The sequence below is a fragment of the Hypomesus transpacificus genome, chromosome 25, assembly GCF_021917145.1.
Source record: "Hypomesus transpacificus isolate Combined female chromosome 25, fHypTra1, whole genome shotgun sequence".
NCBI classification, from domain to species: Eukaryota; Metazoa; Chordata; class Actinopteri; order Osmeriformes; family Osmeridae; genus Hypomesus; species Hypomesus transpacificus.
This window is the reverse complement of record NC_061084.1, coordinates 2,110,653-2,134,200: the sequence shown is the minus strand read 5'-3', so window position 1 is coordinate 2,134,200 and position 23,548 is coordinate 2,110,653. Positions and strand designations below refer to the sequence as shown.

Sequence of the window (23,548 nt, the reverse complement as noted above, 5' to 3'; positions counted from 1 at the left end):
TATTTTTAACATGCGTCACTACAGGATGTTAGCAACAGAGTGTTACATTCTGCATGCTTCTGTCATGCAATAGTCATTATTTCCATAAGCACTATGAGACATCCTAAACAGATACATGATGCAGGTACATCCTGTTTAAAACGAATGCTTGACATTTTGCTTATAGTATTCACGATGTTGTCCCCTTTTTCGCTCTGAATTACACGCACGGACCCACCCACACAAAAAAGCACACCGACTCCATTGAAGATACAATGCATCCATTGTCCTTTAGTAGAAAGTTAGCATGAGAACTCTGAACATTATGCCTTTTCTCCAGGGGGGAAGCTAATTTGGTCATCAGTCTGAGGAAGTAAACAAATACATTTGCTAATAGCAGGGGGAAAACCAAGTCCCAATATTTTGTATGAAATTGCTTTTCTTTACCTAGGCTTCAAGCCACAATTTAACAAGCTGACAAGAGCACTAGTCTGATTACAACATTAAACTTTTGTTCGGGTAATGACTTGTAGGGAGAAATGGCAGTGAATCACTATATTCCCTTATAAAGGTTGGCTGATTGAATAAGTAATTACTTTTTTCAACCGTTTTAATGAATGATATAGTTATCGCTCCATCTGAAGCCTAATTAATGCCTTTATGATTACAATTTCATTATTTGGTAAGGGAAAAAAAGATCCCAAATGTATATCCTCAAAACTGAGGACGGAAAGAAAGAGAAAGTAAGAAAGAGAGTGAAACAATGGCAGAGAGCAAGAGAAAAATGAGACAGAAAGAGGAAGACATACAGTGCCCTCCAAAAGTATTGGAACAGTGAGGCCAATTCCTTTATTTTTGCTGTAGACTGAAAACATTTGGGCTTGACATCAAACGATGAATGTGAAACCAGAGATCAACGTTTCAGCTTTTATTTCCAGGTATTTACATCAGGATCTGATGCACAAATTAGAAAATATCACCTTTTTGTTCGAACCCACCCATTTGTCACGTGAGCAAAAGTATTGGAACATATGACTGACAGGTGTGTTTTGTTGCCCAGGTGTGTCCTATTACATACATTATTCAATCAATAAATACCACTGAATGTCTACACTCAGGTTCAGATTGGGTAAGATAGGTTTTGTCTATGCAGACTGTATTCAGAGGTGAAAACAACATGAAAACCGGAGCGCTGTCTTTGGGTGAAAAACAAGCAATTGTGAGTCTTAGAGAAGATGGAAAATCAATCAGAGCCATTGCAGAAACATTGGCCATAGCCAGTACAACCATTTGGAATGTCCTGAAGAAGAAAAAAACTACTGGTGTACTAAGTAACAGACGTCGAACAGGTAGACCAAGGAAAACATCAGCAGTTGATGACAGAAACATTGTGAGAGCTGTAAAGAAAGACCCTAAAACAACTGTTAGTGAGATCAGCAACAACCTCCAGATGGCAGGAGTGAAGGTATCACTATCTACTGTTCGCAGAAGACTTCATGAACAAAAGTACAAGGGCTACACCAGAAGATGCAAACCACTCATTAGCAAGAAGAATAGGAAGGCCAGGCTGGAATTTGCCAAAAAGTACAGAGATGAACCTCAAAAATTCTGGGACAAAGTTTTATGGACTGATGAGACAAAGATTAACTTTTACCAAAGTGATGGAAAGGCTAAAGTTTGGAGAAAGAAAGGAACTGCTCATGATCCCAAACACACAAGCTCATCTGTGAAACACGGTGGAGGTAATGTCATGGCTTGGGCTTGCATGGCTTCTTCTAGGACGGGCTCATTAATCTTCATTGAGGATGTAACACATGATGGCAGCAGCAAAATGAACTCGGAAGTCTACAGAAACATTTTGTCTGCCAATTTAAGGAAAGATGCAACCAAACTGATTGGCAGAGCCTTCATCATGCAGCAAGATAACGACCCAAAACACACTGCCAAAACAACAAAGGAGTTCATCAGGGGCAAGAAATGGAAGGTATTAGACTGGCCAAGTCAATCTCCAGACTTAAACCCTATAGAGCATGCATTTTACCTGCTTAAGAGGAGACTGAAGGGAGGAACCCCACAAAACAAACAACAACTGAAAGAGGCTGCAGTGAAAGCCTGGGAAAGCATCAAAAAGGAAGAATGCAAAAGTTTGGTGACGTCAATGGGTCACAGACTTGCTGCAGTTATTGAAAGCAAAGGATTTGCAACTAAATATTAAGTCTTATTCACTTAAATATGTTTTAAGTATATCTGTTCCAATACTTTTGCTCACATGACAAATGGGTGGATTCAAACAAAATGTGATATTTTCTTAGTTGTGCATCAGATCCTGATGTAAATACCTGGAAATAAAAGCTGAAACGTTGATCTCTGGTCTCACGTTCATTATTTGATGTCAAGCCCAAATGTTTTCAGTCTACAGCAAAAATAAAGGAATTCGCCTCACTGTTCCAATACTTTTGGAGGGCACTGTATATAGAGAGAAAGACGGAGAGAGAAACAGAGGGAAATGTGAAAATACCATGGGATACAATAGCTGTTTAAGTGAGAAACGTGGAAGTGAAAGCCTGATGGGATTGTATGAGTGATAATCTAACAGAAAAATGAAGTGAAAGAATGGGTTTTTAGAGCAAACGGATAATGTGACAAATTAAGGGGTTGCCTTTGGGAGAGAAAAAAGGGTTGTGAAATTGCTTTTAATGCAATGTGAACAGGAGGATGATCAGGAATGGGGCAATAGCTCAAATGAAATTTTCCTTGAATTGTTTTGAATCTATAACTGTCGGGATAAACCAGACCTGGGCGTGACAGTAACATTGCAACCAAATCTGAAAAAAAGTTCTAATCATATTTTTGGGTTGAACATTTGAATTCAGCTCCAAAACCAACTTTCAAGTGTAGTAAAAAAATACATAAATACATGAAAAAAAGGTGTCAGGACTAGTTTTCGGGGTGTACACATCAGGTTCTGGATTTTCACGCTACAACACAGGCAGCTGCAGTGGATAAATTCACTACACACCAAACAATTAACTTTTACTCAGTAGAAACAGCTGTGTTTACACAATATACACTGCAGCAGACAGTATGAAGACAAATCCACCTCTTTGGGACATGCTACGTAATCCTATGTTTTATTTTTCAAATCGCTTCAAAGTGACAGTCAGGTTCACAACCATCCGCTTTTGTCCCATTTTCTCTACGGATCACATCTCTCTCCTGGGAAATGGGTTATGGGTCAGAGTGGGAATCCCTACTGCAAAATGTTATCATAGTATGTCACCCCGACATTTAGGCATTCTGTACTGTATTAGCCATACAATGTTATGAGCCATGCTAAATCTTTAGTTTAGCCATTATGGTTTGGTATATAGACAAAAACACTTCAGCTGGACCGAGAGTAAGCATATAAATTGATAGACACATATGAAGTTCTAGATTTGTGTTAGTTTGTCGTTAATATTGTAGTGTAATTATTGAATTGGTTATATTATTTAAAGTTATATTAAAATATACTAAAATATTCCGTTCAAATTCAATCTGGTGGTAATTTAGCTCCACAAGTATAATTGAAAGAAGAGTGAATATTTCACAGGATGTGGATAAGAGAGAGAGAGAGACAGAGAGACAGAGAGACAGAGAGACAGAGAGACAGAGAGACAGAGAGAGAGATTTGTTGTGGTACTTATCTGTTGGGGAGCTGGAAATGGTGTGTGTGTGGCTGTGCTTGTCCAGGTTTCTATGCTGTAAAAATGGTATTTCATCCTGTGGTCAATACCCTAACAACCATAACAAGTGGGGTGTCATGGGCTGTAGCCCAGCTTTCATGCTGCCACTGTGGAGAAAAGAGCTTTGTTAGGGCGAGCCCCGAGGCTTCCTGGACCCAAACAACCCACCTGTGGGTACAGTAGCTAAAGATTGAGAGAGATAGATAACCTGGGGGGAACGAGAGAGATAGATAACCTGGGGGGGGGCTGTGCCTTCAAAGACTTTTGAATTGATATACACTTCAAAACAAACACATTCTTATAGTTTATAATACAGAAATGGTAATACAGGAGATGCTGGCCTATGTTTGTGGGCTTCTGTGTTCATAAATGTGCTCTGTGTGCTGGAATGTGTTTGTGCTACTGGTGTGTGTATGTGTGTGTGTGTGTTTCTTTGACTCTGTTTGCTTTAGTGTTTGCGTGAGAAATCAGATCACGCCATCCTCACTCCCTCCAGTGTCATTCACACGTGTTCTCTTTCTCCCCCTTTTCACCATCTGTGCCCTCTCTGCCACCTTTCCTCCTCTCTACTTGTGACCTTGATATCCCCCTCTTTCACACCCTCCCTTTCTCCCTTTCTCCCTCCCTCCTATTCTCCAGGCATTTGTGTAATTAAGTCCATGCCAGTGTTGTTGGAATGCCAGCTTTACCATCCTGACAGCCAAATTAAAAATTGATTTCTTCGACTGATTCTGCACACTGGTCCCTTCCCTTTCCCCTCTCCTCCCTCTCTTTCTCCTCCTTCGTCTTGTACCCTTCATCTCTCACCCACCACCATCCGAGCCAATTTCTGCAGCGTCTCGCATCAATGATAAAACTTCACCTTACAATGATGATAGAATCTTCTTAACTTTCTGTATCCTGACAGACAACATTGTGTGCATGTGTCTGTGTGTGTTTGTGTGTGTGTGTGTGCGTAGGTGTGTAATTGTTTGAGACACCGTAAGACTGCTCAAAATCAACTTAGCCAGTCAGATCTTACAGATTCCCATAAATAATATTTATGATAGGATGGTTTCTATGAAATATTTTAAGGGGACAATAGCAACAAACTAAACTCTCTTGCCTAAGCACACACACACACATTGCTGTAGCACACACTTGCACCCCGGAGCATCAGCAAAAAGTGATTATGTCTGGGGCTTTGCGAGTTTCTCAATGACAAAATAAATCAATCTAGTCACCCGGCAGCAGGGAAAGCAGTCCAGCGATAGCAAACTCATCAGAACACTAAAAAGCATAAGCCAATACACATGTCATATCTACAAACATCCCGGTGGCTTGAACGCCTGCCAAACTTAATCCTACAGAAAACCATAGTTTTCTCTCTCTTTAAAAAAATTATTATCGTAAACCATTAAATCCCACCAGATCTTATCTCTGAAGTAAGACTCTTTCAACTTGGTTAATTCATTTCATAAGCTTTCTTGCGCTTAAAATGCAGAACCTGGCCTGGGTTGAAAAGTCAGTGCTGTTATATATAATACGTGGGCCTGCTTGCAAAAAGTCTGCACCTTTCCACGCTAAATAAAAAGATGAATTGAAATGCCTTTTCTGTGGAACTGGACAATTTCCTGCAGTGTTGTGAGTGAGTCAGATGAGGTTGTGGTCTAACTGCAGTGTTGAATACAGGTTTCTATTGCGCTTTTCTATAGCCAAGATTCACGCTGTCTGGGTTCTCTGTGACACAATGCCAGCATTTAGCCCTTTCAGACTGCTGTTTTCCGAGATGCACAACCACATCTCCTCTGCCTACTCTTCCACCACCGTTCATGTTCCTCCCTCTATTCCTTGTCCTACCTTGTCCTCCATTTCTCTTTTCTCTTTCCATTTCCATTTCGTCATTTAGTCATTTAGCAGACACTCTTTCCCTGATCCTAAATCTCCTCCTGCCTGTCTTTATAACAAACTTTTCAGTCCTCTTCCCTTACTTGAATGTCTCCAACCATTGTCACCCACACACAACCTGTCTTTCCATTCATGTTTTGTCTTTCACATCCCCCTCTCTTCTCCTCCCACTCCTCCTTACCCTTCTGTTTCTCCTGTGGCCTCATGGCTCACACCTCACCTCTCACCTCCTTCCTTCTTTTTGATCTCCCTCCTATACTTCTCATAGCTGTTTCTCTCCTCACTGCATGTGCCATCTCCTCTCCCCGTCCTCTTCCTGTCTGTCTCCCTGTCTGTCTCCCTGTCTGTCTCTGTCTGTCTCTCTCTCTCTCTCCCTGTCTGTCTCCCTGTCTGTCTCTGTCTCTCTCTCTGTCTCTCTTTCTCTCTCTCCATCTGTCTGTTTCTCTCACTCTCACACTCTCTCTCTATCTATCGCTAACCCTCCCTCACACTGTATCACCCCAAGTAGCTCAAACTGGTTGCCAGAGGAGAGTTAGCACGGCTAATTAGCAGCACTAATCCTTGCTAATGACAAGACTGTGGGGTCCACACACAGTAGCACGCAACACCTCAGGAGTTACCCCAGTTAGCCCATCCCGCGGCCGCGACAGAGAGGAAGGCTGAGGGAGGCTGAGGGAGAAATTGGAATGCAGCAAAAAAAAGAAAAAACGTAATTTCTTTGTGTTGGGTTTGAAACTGCACGTGCGTCGAGGGCACTCGTCTGAACGTGAATGCGTGCCTCCTTGCATGGATGTCTGTGTGTTGCTCACGTGCGAGCGTGTAACACGTGTGTGTGTGTGTTCGTGTCTGTGTCTGTGCGTGTGTGTGATGGGCTCTGGGATGTGAGGAGCCACTTGGCTCCTCCGTTCGCACCCTCCGTCTAAGAGGTGCTCTCACACTTTCCAGCTATTTCACAGTGTGCCACCTCTCCCAGGCTAGCGCCATTTCCTTGATGACAGCCATCACTATCGTCTATGGACCTGACAGAAATAGAGGGAGAGAAAAGGGGGGGAGTGAGACCGCGTCGTAAAACTCGGCGATCCAGCCCTTTTAGCACCTACTACATTCGAAACGCATGGTCGTGCCCACACACACGTATACACACGCAGCCATTTGAGTTGTAACAATAGCATTACGTCTTATGAAAGACTGTCAGGAACGGTCGCATTCGTCCTCGGGCGTCGGATCTGGTCGAGTGCCTTGTCTTCTGCCCGTCTCACGGGCGTCGGAAAGCGTCCCCGAAAAGAACCGCCAGATGTCCATGTCTGCATTTCTCGAGTCCCCCGAAAGTCCCACGAAATGTCTCAGACCTAACGGGGGGAAAACGTGTTTGCTAACGTGGGCGACCCCCTCCTCCTCCCTCCCTTCCCCCCAGGTGGTGTACAAAAACAACGACTTCAAGCTGGAGCTCTCCCGGCTGGCCATCACGCGCGACCCCAAGATCAGCCTCTACGGCGACCTGGTGTTCCGCTGCGAGGACGTGGCGGCCCTCGACCCCGTGACCTTCGAGACGCCCGAGTCGTACATCGCCCTGCCCAAGTGGCACACCAAGAAGACGGGCTCCATCTCCTTCGACTTCAAAACCACCGAGCCCAGCGGCCTGCTGCTCTTCAGCCACGGCCGCCCCCAGGGGCCCAAAGAGCAGCTGCCGCAGCGGCCGAGTCGCGAGCTGAAGACCGACTACTTTGCCATGGAGCTGCTGGACGGGTTTCTGTACCTGCTGATGGACATGGGCTCTGGGAGCATCAAGCTGAAGACCAGCAACAAGAAGGTCAACGACGGGGACTGGTGCCACGTGGACTTCCAGAGAGAGGGGAGGAAAGGTGAGAGGCTTATGCCGTTGGCTGCTTGGTTCCCTTTAAGTTTGTCGCAGATGCTTTCAGGTAGATACTTGTGGACTGGTTGTTTGGTTATCAGGGTGTGTGTGCGTGCGCGTGGCGGGCGTTGAGGTGTGTGCGCTGTAGGTGTGTTAGTGTGCTGCGGAGGACCTGCATGTGTGTGGCAGGGGGAGGGGGATGTTTATGAACTGTAGGTGTGTAAGTGTTTTGCAGTGTACCTGTGTGCATGCGCACGTGTGTGTGTGTGTGTGTGTGTGTCAGCGACTGATAAGTAACACAGAGGTGGGAGAGCTTCTCATACGTCATGCCTAATCCCCAGCAGCGATCCATAGTGGGGCAGGGGATCGCAGTCCCGCCTCTGCAGTAATTGCCTTTTAATAGACAATTAAGAGGACGTCGTACATCACTGGGATGTGCAGGGAGAGGAGCCTTTGTGTCCCTCGCTTCGTGCAGAATTCAGCTCTGCTTCTCACCCTTCAGCCAATTATATATAGACCCCCAAACAGACAAACAAAAGCACACCTACACGCACGCACACGCAAACACAGAAGCTTATTCAATTATGGTGAAACACAAACACAGCTGAGAACCGGTCTATCAAGTAGACTTGTTAGCAAACTTACGGGGAATAATGATGTGCTCACACGTGTGCGCACTCACTCACACACACACACTTACACAATGCACACAAACTCAATGCAAAAAGCTGAGGTTTGCACCTTTAACTATTTTCATCTTCTCTCCTTCTCGCTCTCCCTCTGGATCTCTCTCCTTTTCTCACCTTGCCTCTCCTCCCTTCCTTCCTCCTCCTCCTCCCTTCCATCCTCCTCCACTCATCCCTCCACCTGCCTCCCCCCTCCTCTGCTTCCATTCCCTCCTCCCCCACCTCCCCCTCCACTCCCTCCCCCCACCCACCCATCCCTCCCTCCCCTCCCTCTCCTCCGCCACGTTTCCCACCTCGCTTCCCCCTCCCCAATCTCCCCCCTTCTCCTCCTCCTACTCCTCAACCCGTCCCTCACCTTCACCTTCCTCCCCTCCCTCTCCTCCGCCTCCTCTCCCCCCCCACCCCTTACCCCTCACCTTCCTCCCCCTCCTCCGCCTCCCTTCCCTCCTCCCCCCCCCCAACCCAGGCTCCATCTCGGTGAACAGCCGCAGCATCCCCTTCAACTCCAACGAGGGCAGCGAGATCCTGGACCTGGACAGCGACATGTTCCTGGGGGGGCTCCCGGAGGCGCGCGGCGACCTGGTGCTCTCCCCGGAGGTGTGGACCGCCCTGCTCAACTACGGCTACGTGGGCTGCGTGCGCGACCTCTTCATCGACGGCAAGAGCCGCGACGTGCGGCGCCTGGCCGAGATCCAGAGCTCCCCAGGCGTGAGCAGCTTCTGCACGCGGGAGCCCCAGAAGAGGTGCAGCGGCGCCCCCTGCGGGAACGGAGGCCTGTGCAAGGAGGGCTGGAACAGATACATCTGCGACTGCACCGGCACGGGCTACCTGGGGAGCAACTGTGAAATAGGTGAGCACTCGTTCGGTCGCAGCCTTTTCGTGGGTGGAGAGGCTGAAAGTCACGTTGAGCTCCGAGCGGCGGACAAGGAATTCCCCTCGGATCTCGACGCAGCCGCAACGAATTAGCCTAACAACGTTGTGTGTCGGCCCCTTTGAATAAAGGTACATTTCACACTTGTTGCTACAAGATGGTCAAAAGCTCTACAAAGGCAGACCATAAATAAAAACTTTGTTTTTAAAAAATGTGTCATCGCGACACGCGCCGTGCTCTCTTAAACTTCTACGCCGCTGCTGTCAAAAAGAGAGAGCGTTCGCTTCTCTCGTTGAGCCATCTGTCTTCGAGCCCAGAGCTGGGTGGCATTTAGGCTTGTCTTGGCAGGGGTTAACTACACACAGACACACACCGAGTGAACTGCTGCACGACTTTCTGGCATCACATTCCGGCCGAGCGCCGAGGCTTACTTGCACCATCTGGGGCGCTCACCCACTTCTCCAGGTGGCCCTGCCCGTTTTTCTGCCTTGCGATTCCAGGCGATGCCACATAGCTGCTAGCTCGCTAGCTCCCTCATGTCTGGTCCCCCTAATGAGACCGGAGGGGCCCGCTGGTGATGTGACACCGCCAGGAGGAAGCGATGACACACTTCCTTTTGAGCTGGAGGAGGGGAGGGGGGAGAGACTGCGGAGGGGGAGAGTGTTGGGCTAGAGAGAGAGCACAAAAGTTAGAAGAGAGAGAGAGAGAGAGAGAGAGAGAGAGAGAGAGAGAGAGAGAGAGAGAGAGAGAGAGAGAGAGAGAGAGAGAGAGAGAGAGAGAGAGAGAAAGACAGACAGACAGACAGACAGGAAGAGGACGGGGAGAGGAGATGGCACATGCAGTGAGGAGAGAAACAGCTATGAGAAGTAGAGGAGGGAGATCAAAAAGGAGGGAGGAGGTGAGAGGTGAGGTGTGAGCCATGAGGCCACAGGAGAAACAGAAGGGTAAGGAGGAGTGGGAGGAGAAGAGAGGGGGATGTGAAAGACAAAACATGAATGGAAAGTAGGGGTGTGTGGGTGACAATGGTTGGAGACATTCAAGTAAGGGAAGAGGACTGAAAAGTTTGTTATAAAGACAGGCATGAGGAGATTTAGGATTTTTTTGGAGTGGGTGTGTTTAGAGGGGGAAGAGCCATAGAGATGCCTTATAAACATGTAATAATGAGAGACAGAGAAGGAGAGATAGTGATAGGAGAGAGGGGGGGGGACAGGGGCTGTTGAGAGAGAGGGAGACGAGACACATTACAAACATAGTTTGTGAAAGAAAGAAGGGTAGTGCAGGGTGTTCAGAGGGGAGGACAGAGACATTATAAAGACAGATCGAGAGAGACTGAGAACACAATAGATTGCGAGAACCATTGTAGAAATCCATAGAAACGTGGATTTTGCAAGGGGTTTGTTTTTGCGAACAGCCCCATCACGAGACATCTGGATAACAAACAGTCTTCATCTCTGCAGTCCTCCACTGCCACCTAGCGTGGTTGTATATGATTGCAGGACTATTCCTTATGACGTCACATTCTCAGATGCATGGTGTTGTTTCATTCAGCCATGAAGACGGTCATTACTGTCACTGGACATTTCGCTTATATGTGAACGACGTTAAGCCAAAGTAATTATAGTGCACATTTGATCATGGAATATTCCATGGTAGTTAGATTCGCTGAATCTCATTCCTCATCCTGAATCTTATCATTATTTTCGTCACGTCACATGATTGAGGACAACCTTGGATTTGTGTCTGTATAACCCACACACATACAGACACGCAAACGCACACAAGGGTGGAAACCATGGCTCAAAACCAGTTGTATAACCAAAATATTAAGGGTAGTGTCCGGATGAGAGGAGTCCCCATGGCAACTGGTGACATCTTACCACGCAACCAAAATAATGTCGATGTTTGTTTCCTGCGGTAGTTCATTCCTGTTTAGAAATCAATCGTGTGCGAGAGCGTTGGTTTCGCTGATGAGACTGTCATGAGACTGTCATTCTACTGTATCAGATCTCTGTGTGTCTGTCTCACTGTACCTCTCAGTTCTAACTCATCGATGCACGTCTGTGTCTGTCTGTGTGTGTGTCTTTGTATGTGCGTCTTTATGTGTACGTGTGCGTTGATGCACGTGTCTACGGCCGTGCGGCAACACGTGTGCGCGTGTCTGTGCCCCCCTCCCTCCCCTTCCTCTCCCCCCCGAAACAGAGGCGACCGTGCTGAGCTACGACGGCAGCATGTACCTCAAGATCATCATGCCGGGCACCGTGCACACGGAGGCCGAGGACGTGGCCCTGCGCTTCATGTCCCAGCGGGCCTACGGCCTCCTGGCCGCCACCACCTCCAAGGAGTCCGCCGACACCCTCCGCCTGGAGCTGGACGGCGGGAAGGTCAAGCTGACCGTCAACCTAGGTACGACCCCCCACCCCTCCCCCCACTCCCCTCCTTCCTCCCGTCCCCCCGTTCCGCACCCTTGCGGAGGCCCTTCGCACCGAACGCCCCTTTTTGTGGTTTTCCTGTGACCCTCCTCCCCCCCCTGCCCTATGCTCATGATCGATGAGCATGACCCTCACCCCTCACCCCTCAACCCATCCTGACTCTCTCATGTCTCCGTCTGCTATCCTGTCTGGTGGCCACTAAGTAGAGCTGCTACTCCTGTACTCCATGTAGGCCTGCTCCCCAGTCTGGGCTTGTTTACCCAGGGGATGTCAACGGTCCAACCTGGTAATTAACTTTGGTTGTTCACCCTGTCTGCCAGGAGGGGGTGCCAGAGAAGCATTAAGGATTGCTAACTCCAGAACTCACATTAGAGGGCGTCATCGTTTAGTGGCTGTGTCGAGTTAGGAACAGTTAGTAAAGTCAAGTTTGTACAAATGTGAAAGGATATCTGTTAACATGGATGCACTGGCACAATGAAAGAATATACACTGACATGTTCTTCAGAATCTCATGACAAGACAAATATGTTTAACAGTTCTTGCTAAGCTACCTATTATAAACATTTTATCAATGTCAAGCCTGACTAATTACAAAATAATATTAGGTCATTAGGAAGTGTAGATTGGAGTAGGGACTCCTAGCAGACAGGTGTGTGACTTGAATACTACCAGAGTTTGGGTGGAGTACAGGAGTGTGTGACGTGGTGGGACAGAGGACGTTTCCTCTGAGCATACGATTCTTCATCTTCTCATCTCTTTTTCTCTGTCTGTCAATCTTTTGCTGTCCCTGTGTCACATCTCTCTCTCTTTCTGTCTCTGTCTCTCTCTCTGTCTCTCTCTCTCTCTCTCTCTCTCAATCTCTCTCTCTCTACCAGTATTGTGCTCTCTCTTGCTCTCTCACTCTCTCTGTCTTCATCTCTCATTCTCTTTATCTCTCTCTCTCTCTCTCTCTCTCTCTCTGTGTCTGTATTCACCTCTTATTCTATCTCATTCTCATTCCTCTCTCACCTGGCCAAGGCTCAGAAGATGGAACTTTTCATCCCTTCAATGGCCTCTATATCTGCGGCCCTCGGATCAGACAGTCAGAGAGACCGGCTCACTGCCAGCCTTGTCCCTTAGCAACACACACACCACACTCACACACACTCCCACACACACACAAACACACACGCACTCACACACACACGCACGGCCTCCAGGAATCTGAGAAGCGGCAGGACGCACACACACCATGCACACCGAAGCCTCCAAACAAACCGAGGTCCAAACCCATCATTTATCCTCGTTAATGGGGCTGAATTCGAATCCATAGTTTCAAATTCTCTCAAGCAAGTCAGATATCCGTTTACCCTAACACCCTCTTCCTTCTTTCACTCCCACGTAGCTTCCTTCCAAATGACTCAAAATCAAATGATGCCCATAGGAGCAGTCCCAACGATCAGAGTTTTATCCATAAAGTTGGCAAGGCAATTAATGAAAGACATTAGAATCAGCGGGGTATCTTTAATATCTGCGCATCCCTAATCCCTAGGATTAATTAAACTCAAGTCTTACATCAACGTGAAAGCGCATTGACCGACACAATTAGCAGCAATAAGTGATCAGTTATGTTAATCATCTGATCAATACGGGCTAATTCGGCAGATTACGACGATGTCTGTCTGACTCAGACACGTTCAAACACACACACTGACATAGCACAGTGGATAGAGCGCTTGCCTGCAAAGCAAGAGCTTACAGGTTTCGATGATCCCTGTATTGTATGTCGCTTTGGATGAAAGCATCAGCTCAAATGAGTTTGACACAACATGATACTGTAAGCATGACTCAAATGTGCCTACTCGCATTGCTACTGTGATGGGACCTTGTTTGTTGATGTATTGCACACAAAACGCAAGAAAGCACCGTTCTCAATGCATTTTTAATCACACATAAACTTGACTAAATCGGACTGATGTATTCAAGCTTCACACTTCCGAAATGGAAAAACAAACATTCAACATCATTTCTTGGCTCAAACACACACACACACACACGCACACACACACACACACACACACGCACACGCACACACACACACACGCACACCTATGTTCGCATTCTCTACCCCTTTTCAAAGCGCACGCTTATTCATCCTTCCATGTGGATTCAAAAGCATCAGGCGTGTGTGAACCTACAGCGAGGGCACTGTCTAAACACGCCTGCAACGTTGATGCTTTTCCATCCACAAAGGGGAGGCACGCAAACGAGCGATACAGAGAGAAGGGTAGAGGAAGGAGAACACGCTCCCCTCTTGGTCCCCCCGACCGCATCAGTGAGTCCGGTCCCTGGCTGTTTGCGTCCACTATTCTGTAGCGGTTGACAGCTCGAGACCACACCAAGGCCACGGCCACCTGCACATGAAGCACTCAACCACTAGGTGGCAGAGGAGGCCCAATAATCTCATTTAAAGGACTAAAGAAGTGAAACTATCTCAATGAAAAAGGTGAATGTTGGTGTAAAGTGGTGTTCTCGTCCAGGTGCCCATGTGTGCAAATGGCAGATAGTGGCTGATGTGTGCAGATCACCCTTTTCCTACCGTTGCTGCATTTGGTTTTCACCCCCCAAAGAATTACACAAGGCAAGCTGTTTCCAATTCATGATAAATTATACTTAGTATTCCTTACCCAAGAAGCCATTACTGGGAGTATTTTTCACACAATTTACTCCTTCAGTTTGAAACGCTACCGTGTCTTGCGCTGTAGCGAAAAGGGATTATGAAAGCACTGAATAACGTACGTTTTCCCTACTGTATGCTATTATCTTGGATTTGTCACCCCAATGTTGAGCTGGGAAGCAATAGGATTTATTGGTTTGTTCTAATCCTGAATTGCCATATTGAAAGCAGTCCCGTAATATACAATAGTGGAGTTTGTTCCATATTCTGAATGCTTTGTTCTCTTTTTCCATAGTGCATTGTGGACGTAAGCTGTCTCGTGTGAAAAAAAGACGTGTCTAATCAATTTCCTTTACCATCTTAACTATTTTTTAGCTCAGTGTTTGTGGCAGTTATTACTCTGCCTTGACGTACAGAACAGTAGTTTACAGTCAATATGTATTGTGTTTTTACTTGTGGCTTTTTTTTTCTAAAGATTGAATGAATGTAGCTTGCCTTCTGTAGTGTTTTTGGGGTGGCGTGGGTGGGTTTGGGGATCGAGGGATGTATGGAGGGATGAGACGGAGGTCTGGGAAAAAGGAAAAGGGTGATACTGACTCGTTGCTTGTCCCCAGATAGTGGCCCCCAGAGAATTGCTTGGTTGTCTGCAGAATTTACCTTGAAGGATGTAAAATGTCTCTCTCTCTCTTCTCTTCCTTTCTCTATCTCTCTCTCTTTTGATTTGATCTCACCATCTCGCTCTCTCCCCTGCCAGATTGTATCAGGATAGACTGTAACCTCAGTAAGTGGTTCTATGCATTTTTACAATTACCTGTTTTTGAGTGTCTCGACATGACTGTGATATGTACCTTCTCCACTTCGCTTCCTGCTCTCCCTCTCCCCTCATGTCATAGACGTGACAGCTATGTCTTTCTGTCTTCCTGTTCTTTTCGCCATCCATTTGCAAGCCTCAATATATATCATTTGAGTTCTTTTCAGTTAAATAATTATTCCTGTGTGATATTACCGTCTGTTAAGTTGAAAAATGTGTTTTTCACCCCCCTATGATTTTGAAAGTAAATGTTTTCCCTCCCTGTTAAAATTATGTGATTATAGAATTGGATTTTTTCCATGTACCTTTTTGCTCCTCATTTCACTATTGTCGGCTGTTTCTTAGTTTTCAGTAACTTTCCATTTCTAATTTCCTTTTTTGTTTTTTTCTATCTTCACCTTCCAAATGATAGGTATATTCACCTTGTTTCAGGATGCTTATATGACTGTTTAGGAAATCCTTTTTTTCCATAGTTGACAGAGCCCACAGGTGCAGGTGTTATGTGTGTTATTTTATGTGGGACATTGTTGTCTAGACAGTTAATTGCTTTCCCAAACTAGGGCACAGCACCTGTTGAGATGAGAGAGTTCTAGAAAAACTTCAGTCAGTCAGCACATGTGACCGAATCACTTCAAACTGTTATGTATCTCAAGTGATGATAGTGTCAAAGGTAAGTGCAGCCTAAAAGGAGAAACCTGCTGTGTGTGTGTGTGCGTGCGCGCGAATGTGTTTTGTTGGAGTTTGCAATCCTGATTGTGTATATGTGTGTATCTGTGAGTGTATATGCGGATGCATGATCGACCTATTTGAATGATGTACCTGGTGTGCCATACAAAGGACTTGTGAAAATATAATTTGTTTTGACACTTTGTTGCGCAGTAAAGAGAATGCCAAGGTAAGACCTGGAGGGCTATTGTGTCGTTCCACTGGTGTGACACATACAAATACCTGGGCAGTGCAACCATTCAAACACAGGGTGTCACTATAGAACCATTGTGGAAAGAGAAGAAGAAGAAATGATTACACCACCAGAGGGCACACAGAGCTTTTAGAATGCAGTCAAGTCAGCGTCCTGATTCTGTTGCATTACCTTTCCGTATCATGCATTGTGGATGGATAAAAAGCAATGTAGCAGTTGAGCGAAACTTCTATAATGTAAAGTTTATACACAATGGAAGATATATTCTATGCTATTTCCTTGTTGCACGTTCACAATTTGAAATACTGCCAGAGAACCATCCATACAAGCCTCCGGGCTTATCATGTTGTGTACCGTGCACGGGAGTTGCCCATTCGAGGTTGACTACTTTTTGATGAAATTTGGTGAGATCCGTGTCGTCAAGTTGGTCAATGGCTGCTAACACTTAGCTGGGAACGCCGTTGTGGGATTTGATGGGATGCGCGGCAGACAAAGACTGTCGTTCCTGTCAGATGGGGTCTGGACTGTGAGCTGTTGTATGAAACAGACACGCGGTCGTGACCTTTGAAGCGCCCTCGCTCGGTAGGCCTACTGCTGTACCGGTGGGCGAGATGAGATGTGTGCTGACGTGTGGCGTGCGTGTGGCTTCCCGATGCTTCCTGATGCTTCCTTCTGCTGATGTCACACCCTTTGGCCCCCCTGCACCTGTGATCGCTTAAAGAAACGCGCACACAAACGGAGACACACACATTCGCCCGAACGCTTTTCCACACACAAACATGCGCATGGTGTCCTGACGGGCTCCATCACCCAAGCCATTTCAGTTTTGTAATGTTGTTATATCCAGTCTATTAGGGTGAATTTGTAAGTGTATATCCCCCACCTACACATTAGTGAGTGATTCATTCATATGAATTTGCTTTGTCCTTAACTACAGGAGACAATAATGTTGCATGTAGTCCAAACATCAGTTCCTTTTTTGAAACACAAGGTAAATACCAGATGTCGGTGACGTTTCAGGCAAAGGGATACCTCCCCTGTAGCACTGGAGAAGTTTGTTTGAAATGCGAGCAGTCACTGACATTTGCGGTTGGAACAATTTGAAATGTTCGGGTGAAATTAAATTCTCTGTTTAAGGCAATTTAACGCTTCACTGGAGGTGAAACACTTAATTCAATGTTCACTTCATCTTCAAAACTCTGGTCTAAACTCAACACAATCTGCCTTAAGAGAGGTTTGTGACTCGTACAATACCTTTGATTTTCGCCCCCACCCCGGATGTACTCCTGTAAATGTTTCTATTTGATTAGAAGTCACATTAACATCTAACAATGCAATCAATGTTTATTTTGAACATAAACCTTGACAATAAGCTCGCTAGTCCACCAATAAAAAAAACCCAGGACCAGTTTTCTCGTTGATTATTATACTAAAAGTACTTTAATGCTATGGACAGACATGGCTGGTTAGCTGCTGTCCGTCAGACATACGTGATCACATTACAACAACATAGTCTGAAGATTTGGAAAAACATGTTCGCAAATATCACTCCTCTATATAGCATCATTTAATTTTACCACTTTTTCTTCCCTCTATCTGCATGTTTTAATGTGAAAAGAACCAAATGCCTCTTAAAATGTTAAACAGAAATGACCCAATAAAGTAATCCTTTGAAGCCTATATAAACTTCAAAGGAATATATAATCAGAGCATTTTCCTAACCACTGCTGCAATGAAATGAACTTGGCTAACACTGGGAGATACACTAAGTGTGTGTTTACATGTGTCTGTGTGTGAGTGTGCGTTCGTGTGCCAGTGTGCGTGTGATTTTGGTTGCGTCTGTGTGTGTGAATGTCTGTGTGGGTGTGTGTGGGTGTGTGTGTGTGAATGTCTGTGTGTGTGTGTAGTTGTGTGTCCTGACACATGCGTTTTATCAGTTGCTAAAGAAGGAGTATGGGGTGGATCGTAAAAAACAATTGAGCTGGCAGGCGGACATGTTGCAATTTTACATGACTATGACAATAATTAGTAGTCAACTGGCCATGCAAACTTCACTCTTCTTCAGTTATAATAAATTCTAATCTCCATCTCAAATACTTGGTTGTAATTTTCTGAAACACTATTTATACGTCCACCACTGACAATGTTCTGGATTTGATTGTGTTTCTCACAGCCTTTAACAGTATGAACAGTATAACATACGCACTTACCTGGGTGTTGTGCAGCAGCTATTTTGTGCTTAGCCTCTAAGGACGCAGGGCATCAGATATCACCTCAGTTACTGAACTGCTCTCGTGTTTTTTGGAAACACTTTATATCCAGGTGATTGTCATATGCCTTGGTTAATAGGTAAAAAGCCCTTTTAAGATGTTTATTGTCAATACTATCTGTTAATAAGATTATAAAGCTGTTAATAATATAAGTTAGGGTTTGGGCAAAGGTTAGTGCCATTTTAAGATTAGATAAAAGTTAATTAATAAGTTCATTATTTTGTTATGACAGCACATTTACTTAAACAAAACCTCTCAAAAAGCTAGTTTAAATGCTCTTCAAATGAGGGAATCTAATGCAAATTAGCAGTACAATAAGGAAAGAAAGAAAGCATGTAACAAATAAATTAATAGGTGTCGGAGAGGTGTTGAGAATTTAACCTTTTATTCTGTATAAAATGATGCTGTGTTAGCATTCCTTGTGTGCAGAGAGAGGCCACCCCCAAATAAACTGTATAGACAAGGACCAGGCTTAGGTAAACAGGAAGATCCTTATCTTATCTGAGCATGTAATTTAGTTAGCCTAAGCAGGGCCACTTCAAGACTTGCAACCGGCTGCAAATAACTTCTTCACTGACTGACTGTGCAATACTTGATATAGATTAATATTTAAGTCAGTAAGTCATATAACAAAATAATTAACTTTTTACAGTTCTTGCCGGGGCAGTATGTGAGGGACTTCTAATTTACTTGTATCTTTTAGTAAATCCTAGATCTAAGAAACACGTGTGTTCGTTTGCCATCGCACATCGTGTCCAAATGCCAAAGTAAGAAAAGAAAAAAAAGGTGCAACGACTGTGCACAGAGGCAAAGGTCACAGCCGTGGGAGTCAGTCAAAGGTCAGTTTTGAAAGGTGTCAGTCCCCAAACGGTCTCATACCTGAAGCCGCTGACCTTCCCAAGTCAGAGAGGCACACACGGAACGTCACAGGAGTGTACTCTCCTCTCTCTGTTCCCTCTGGTTTGAAAATATCCAACCGCTGTGACTCTGTCAAATGCATTTCTTCACAGTGCTCTGCTACCATACGCCCGACGAACAAACATTAGCAGAGAGGGAGAGAGCGAGAGATGCAGTCAGAAGGATGGAGACAGACGCAGACAAACGGCAACAGACGCATGGAGCAGAGGGGGCAGGAGAGGAAGGGCAGAGGTAGAAATAGAGAGGCAGCATAACTAAGTGAGAGAGGGAGAGGGAGATTTAAGGTTGGTGGCATGATGCCTATCGACATTATTTTCCCTACCTCTTCTTTTCTCTCTCTCTCTGTCTCTCTCTCTCTCTTTTTTGTATTTCTTTTTTACAGATTTCTTGTTTGACTTTTCAATTCAACTGAAACATCCAGAACCATATCTACTAGTCCTGTTAGGACAGGGAAGACCTGTTTCCTTGTCAAACCTTAAGTCCCAATCTTTATAGATTTACCTTGAACAACGCTCTCCCCTTCACTCCCTGATCCTCTAAAATCAATCGAATCCACCTACAGTGGAACACATGAAGGATTTTTGCCTACCCCAGTGAGAGGACCCTCTGACTAAAACCAAAAAACAAAAGGAAAAACGGCTCAATTTCTCTAACACAAAGTTGTAGCAAGAACGTCAGTAAAAAGGTTGTAGAAACAGTTTTAATAGCATGGGATCGGTGTCCCAGCCTAAGACCACTCAAACCTAGCTACGTTCTTATGGTCGAGCGGAGAGGTGTAGAGGGAAAAAGTACTCTTCAGGGGCAAAAAAGTGGATACTTTATTGGAAAGGCGGGGAACGAGGGTTAAACTCTCCCTGCACAGTAAGATCACAACCGCTTGAAGTCAATGGCCTGCTAAAGAACGACGGGGTAGCTCTGCTCTCATTATAGGAGCTGTAACGAGGACGGCTGCAGCACATTGATGCTGTCTGTGTTCATACTGCCTTTCTGGAATGATGGCTTTCCCAGGGCGCATTGCTGCTGCCGCCACTGCGGCATGCTGGGAAATGTGGTCCCAAGCAGCTAAATCCACCTGGACTTGAGTCCTGGAAAGAAGGAGACGAGAGAAAGAATAAAATGATGGAGAATGATGGTAGAAATGAAGGGAGATATAATGGTATGGTAAGATATGTTAGGGAGAGGAGAAGGAGCGAGCGAGAGAGAGAGAGAGAGAGAGAGAGAGATAGAGAGAGAGAGAGAAAGAGAGAGAGAGAGAGAGAGAGAGAGAAAGAGAGGGGGGAGAGAGAGAGGCGAGAGAGTGAGAGAGACAGAGCGAGAGAGAAATAGGATGGGGAGAAGACGATGCAAGATTCATTCTCATCTCATTACAATTGAAATCAATATCTCTTCCACTCAATACCAGCCCCGTTCATTTTCACTGCAGTCATGGCCATCTGCATTGCTCGGAGATTTCAACTGCACTTCTCTAATCGTGCACCGTATAACAGCCACATACGTGCACGCGCGCGCACACGCACCCTTATCTCTGTAATTGGCACAGAGGGCAGAGTGCCTGCCGTGGATAATCATGGCTGGGGGGGTCATTCTCTGTGTGGTCCCCACCCTCCCTCCTCCCCTCCGCCCGCGCTCCCCTCCCTCCGTGGCCCTCTCCCTCCGCTGCGGTAAATCAGCCAGTGTTTTGGACGGAGCCGCGAGGCTTGTTTCGCTGTAGTGGCAGGATGTGTCCTCGGCTGGCTGCCAGCCCCGATACTCTCTCTTCGCCAGAGACCCTCTGTTTTCAGTGCTGAGTGATGGGTGCAGGCCGTTGCGTGTGCGTGCGTGTGTGTGTGTGCGAGAGTGTGTGTGTGTTTGAGAGAGCGACAGAGTGTTGATCCGGTTGTTTCCATCTGGTTTATCGTCCTCAATCGGAGCTCTGGTCGCATCGACGGTCTTAGTGGTCGTGGTTCCGATGAGCAGTCATCGAGAAAGCGGTGCACACACACAAACACAGGCTCATACACGCAACACAAACAAACGCGCATCCAGACATACTCAGACACGCGTGCGCACGTCTTCGTCATTAGATCTATGGAGATAGATGTCGCTCTCCAGATAGCGGGGGCTCCAGATAGGGAACTTGATCTGTGATAAAGAGACGCCTGCGATCAGTGTCAAGCGCCGCTCTAACCTGATCTGAGAAGTCGAGCAAGACGCTCCTCTCCTGCTGTAGGAGCTGCTTTCATCGGCTTACGTAACTGCCCTCCATGGCAAAAAACACTGCTTGTCTCAATGGTTATTGAGGTAGAGATACGAGCAATTCCACAAAGACATTCGCTTCCTAACATTGTTATACACATGACAAAACAAGAGTAAAATACCACACAGGCCTTTTTATTTCGAGAAGCGGTGAAGGACGATTTGCGTGGTCTCTCGTGGACACACACCCACTCACACTAACTGTTACACACACATACACACATACACACATGCTTGCTGTGTGCAATCCCCTTGAGCTTTTGCCAAAAAGGGTTTCCAATTTAAATTGCACAGGATTCATTTTTTAACCAAGACACTCCACAATTTGAAAGTCAATGAGGAGAGGTTAACACTGTTAGTGGTCATGAATCATGAAAATGGACCCTCGGGTCTTTAAATAAGGTATTATTTGCATAGCCTCCATCATGAATTCAATTTGAGCCCCATACATAAGAAATGCCTACAGTCTGCTGGTTTGGAGTCCTGGGTTGGGAAATGTCTTTGTGACTAAAGGGTTTGCGGCTTGGAACAAATGTGGTGGCCACACTTAACTTTTTCAGTGAAATGTGTTTTAATATGAGGAAAATGTTTAGGCACTTAGAACTGTAATTCGATAGAATGCAGAGGCAAAATGGCAAAATGCCTGCTCAGATTTGATTTAAAATTAACAATTTGTTTTACTATCATTGCATTAACTATCATATGACTACATATAAATATGTATATTAACAACATCGTAGTTACATAAGAACTGCTATTTAGTTACACTAACACACAGTACAGTTTAGCAACCACAAGTTATTACAAGTGAAACTCGGTATGGGGAGGTTGGGCCTTCCAGGGGTAAATGGATGTTGACTTGGTTTTGGAAACACAACCTTCAGCTACCCCTTTACAACATCCTCTTACCCCTTACATCCCTCCGCCATACTGTGTCTTCTTACAAATGTTTCTAAGTCTTCTCACGTTTGGAATAACCAATACCGCTAACGCTTAAACATATTTTAGAAACAACAATTGTTATATTGTAGCTTTTCACCCTTGATAAAGTGATTGTCAGACATAGGCAACATCCTTTCATCCACCAACCACGTGTGCCCCCCTTCCCTCCTCATCCCCCTCCTCATCCCCCTCCTCATCCTCATGCCCCTTCCTGTCCCCTCCCCTCCCCACCATCAACTCAAGTTCAGTCGTCGTTCGCTCCACGATGCTAAGCCGTCAGCTCCGAGGGTTGTGTGTGCTGGTCCTGGTTAGCAGATCACAGTGTACAGTAGGCTCAGAGGACTCTTTGGGGCCAGTGTGGCTGCTGATGCCAGACTGTGGCTGCTGGACCCACTGCCCAGGCTGGGACAGAGTAATCAACTGTGAAGGTTGTGTGGAGCAAACAGCCATTAACCTATGACAACACTGGGCATAATCACTGGCTGGAAGACAGAGGGTAGCGACATGGTGTTTGTCTGTGCTTGTGTGTTAATTGTGTGTGTGAGTTAAATGTGTGTGTGTGTCCGCGTGCACTTGTGTGTGTGTGTGTGCGTGCGTGCACGTGTGTGTGTGCTCGCCGCTGCCGCTCAGCGGCAGCATGCCCCTTTCATTCGAAGCCGTGCTTGTGATGCCCATATGGTGTTAATGGCGCCTCCCCCTCCCTACCCTGCTCATGCCCTCGCATTCACATGCCATGCTTATTGTGTCGGCTGGTGTGATGTCATGCCGAAAGAACCCATCTGCTCCATAGCGGGCTGGCACAAGGGAACCCTCGGGGGAGTAGCAGAGCGGGCGGAACCGTGTTAGGGGCCACCCGATTCGGCAATGAGATCCGTTCAAGACTTCTGTGCGCCTCGAAGCGGTCCGTTGGCCCATAGTGCGGTGCCATGTTTTGATGGCGAAGGTCCTTAGTGGCAAAGGAGATCAAGTGCGTTTCCGTTCTGTGCTTATTGGAGTAGGACAACGAGACGTGGCGAACGCCAGAGGTTTCAAGCTGTGGAGCACTTGTAAAAACCCACAGAGAGCAAACAGCTTGAGAGCAGGGCTGGTGGGACGATATGTCGTGTTCGCAGGATGGAGGAACATCGTGTGCGTGTGTGCGGGTGCGTTTGTGTGTGTACTGTACATTTTACCTCAGTCTAAACACAATTGGCATCACTGGGCACATCACTTGTGTGTGCATTTGTGCCCACACGCAATTGGGTTTACCGCATGACTGAGTGTGTGTGTGTGTACGTTTGTGTTATCGGAGGGGCGTATTTGGCAGTGTTACAGGCGGTTATATGAGTATGAGGAACGAGTGAGGATGGAGGAGGGTGGAGTATG

General features: G+C 46.1%; 1 protein-coding gene across 1 annotated transcript in view; it reads left to right on the top strand.

The window, feature by feature from the left end:
- The window catches only part of LOC124486914 (neurexin-2-like), a 210,543-nt gene extending 195,101 nt beyond the window's left edge, over positions 1 to 15,442 (top strand). The window contains exons 8-12 of the mRNA XM_047048794.1: positions 7,006 to 7,453; positions 8,599 to 8,982; positions 11,203 to 11,406; positions 14,843 to 14,869; positions 15,435 to 15,442. Of these exons, the coding sequence (XP_046904750.1) occupies positions 7,006 to 7,453; positions 8,599 to 8,982; positions 11,203 to 11,406; positions 14,843 to 14,869; positions 15,435 to 15,442 (1,071 nt within the window). The remainder of the gene's footprint in view (positions 1 to 7,005; positions 7,454 to 8,598; positions 8,983 to 11,202; positions 11,407 to 14,842; positions 14,870 to 15,434) is intronic.
- Positions 15,443 to 23,548: the final 8,106 nt, after the last annotated feature.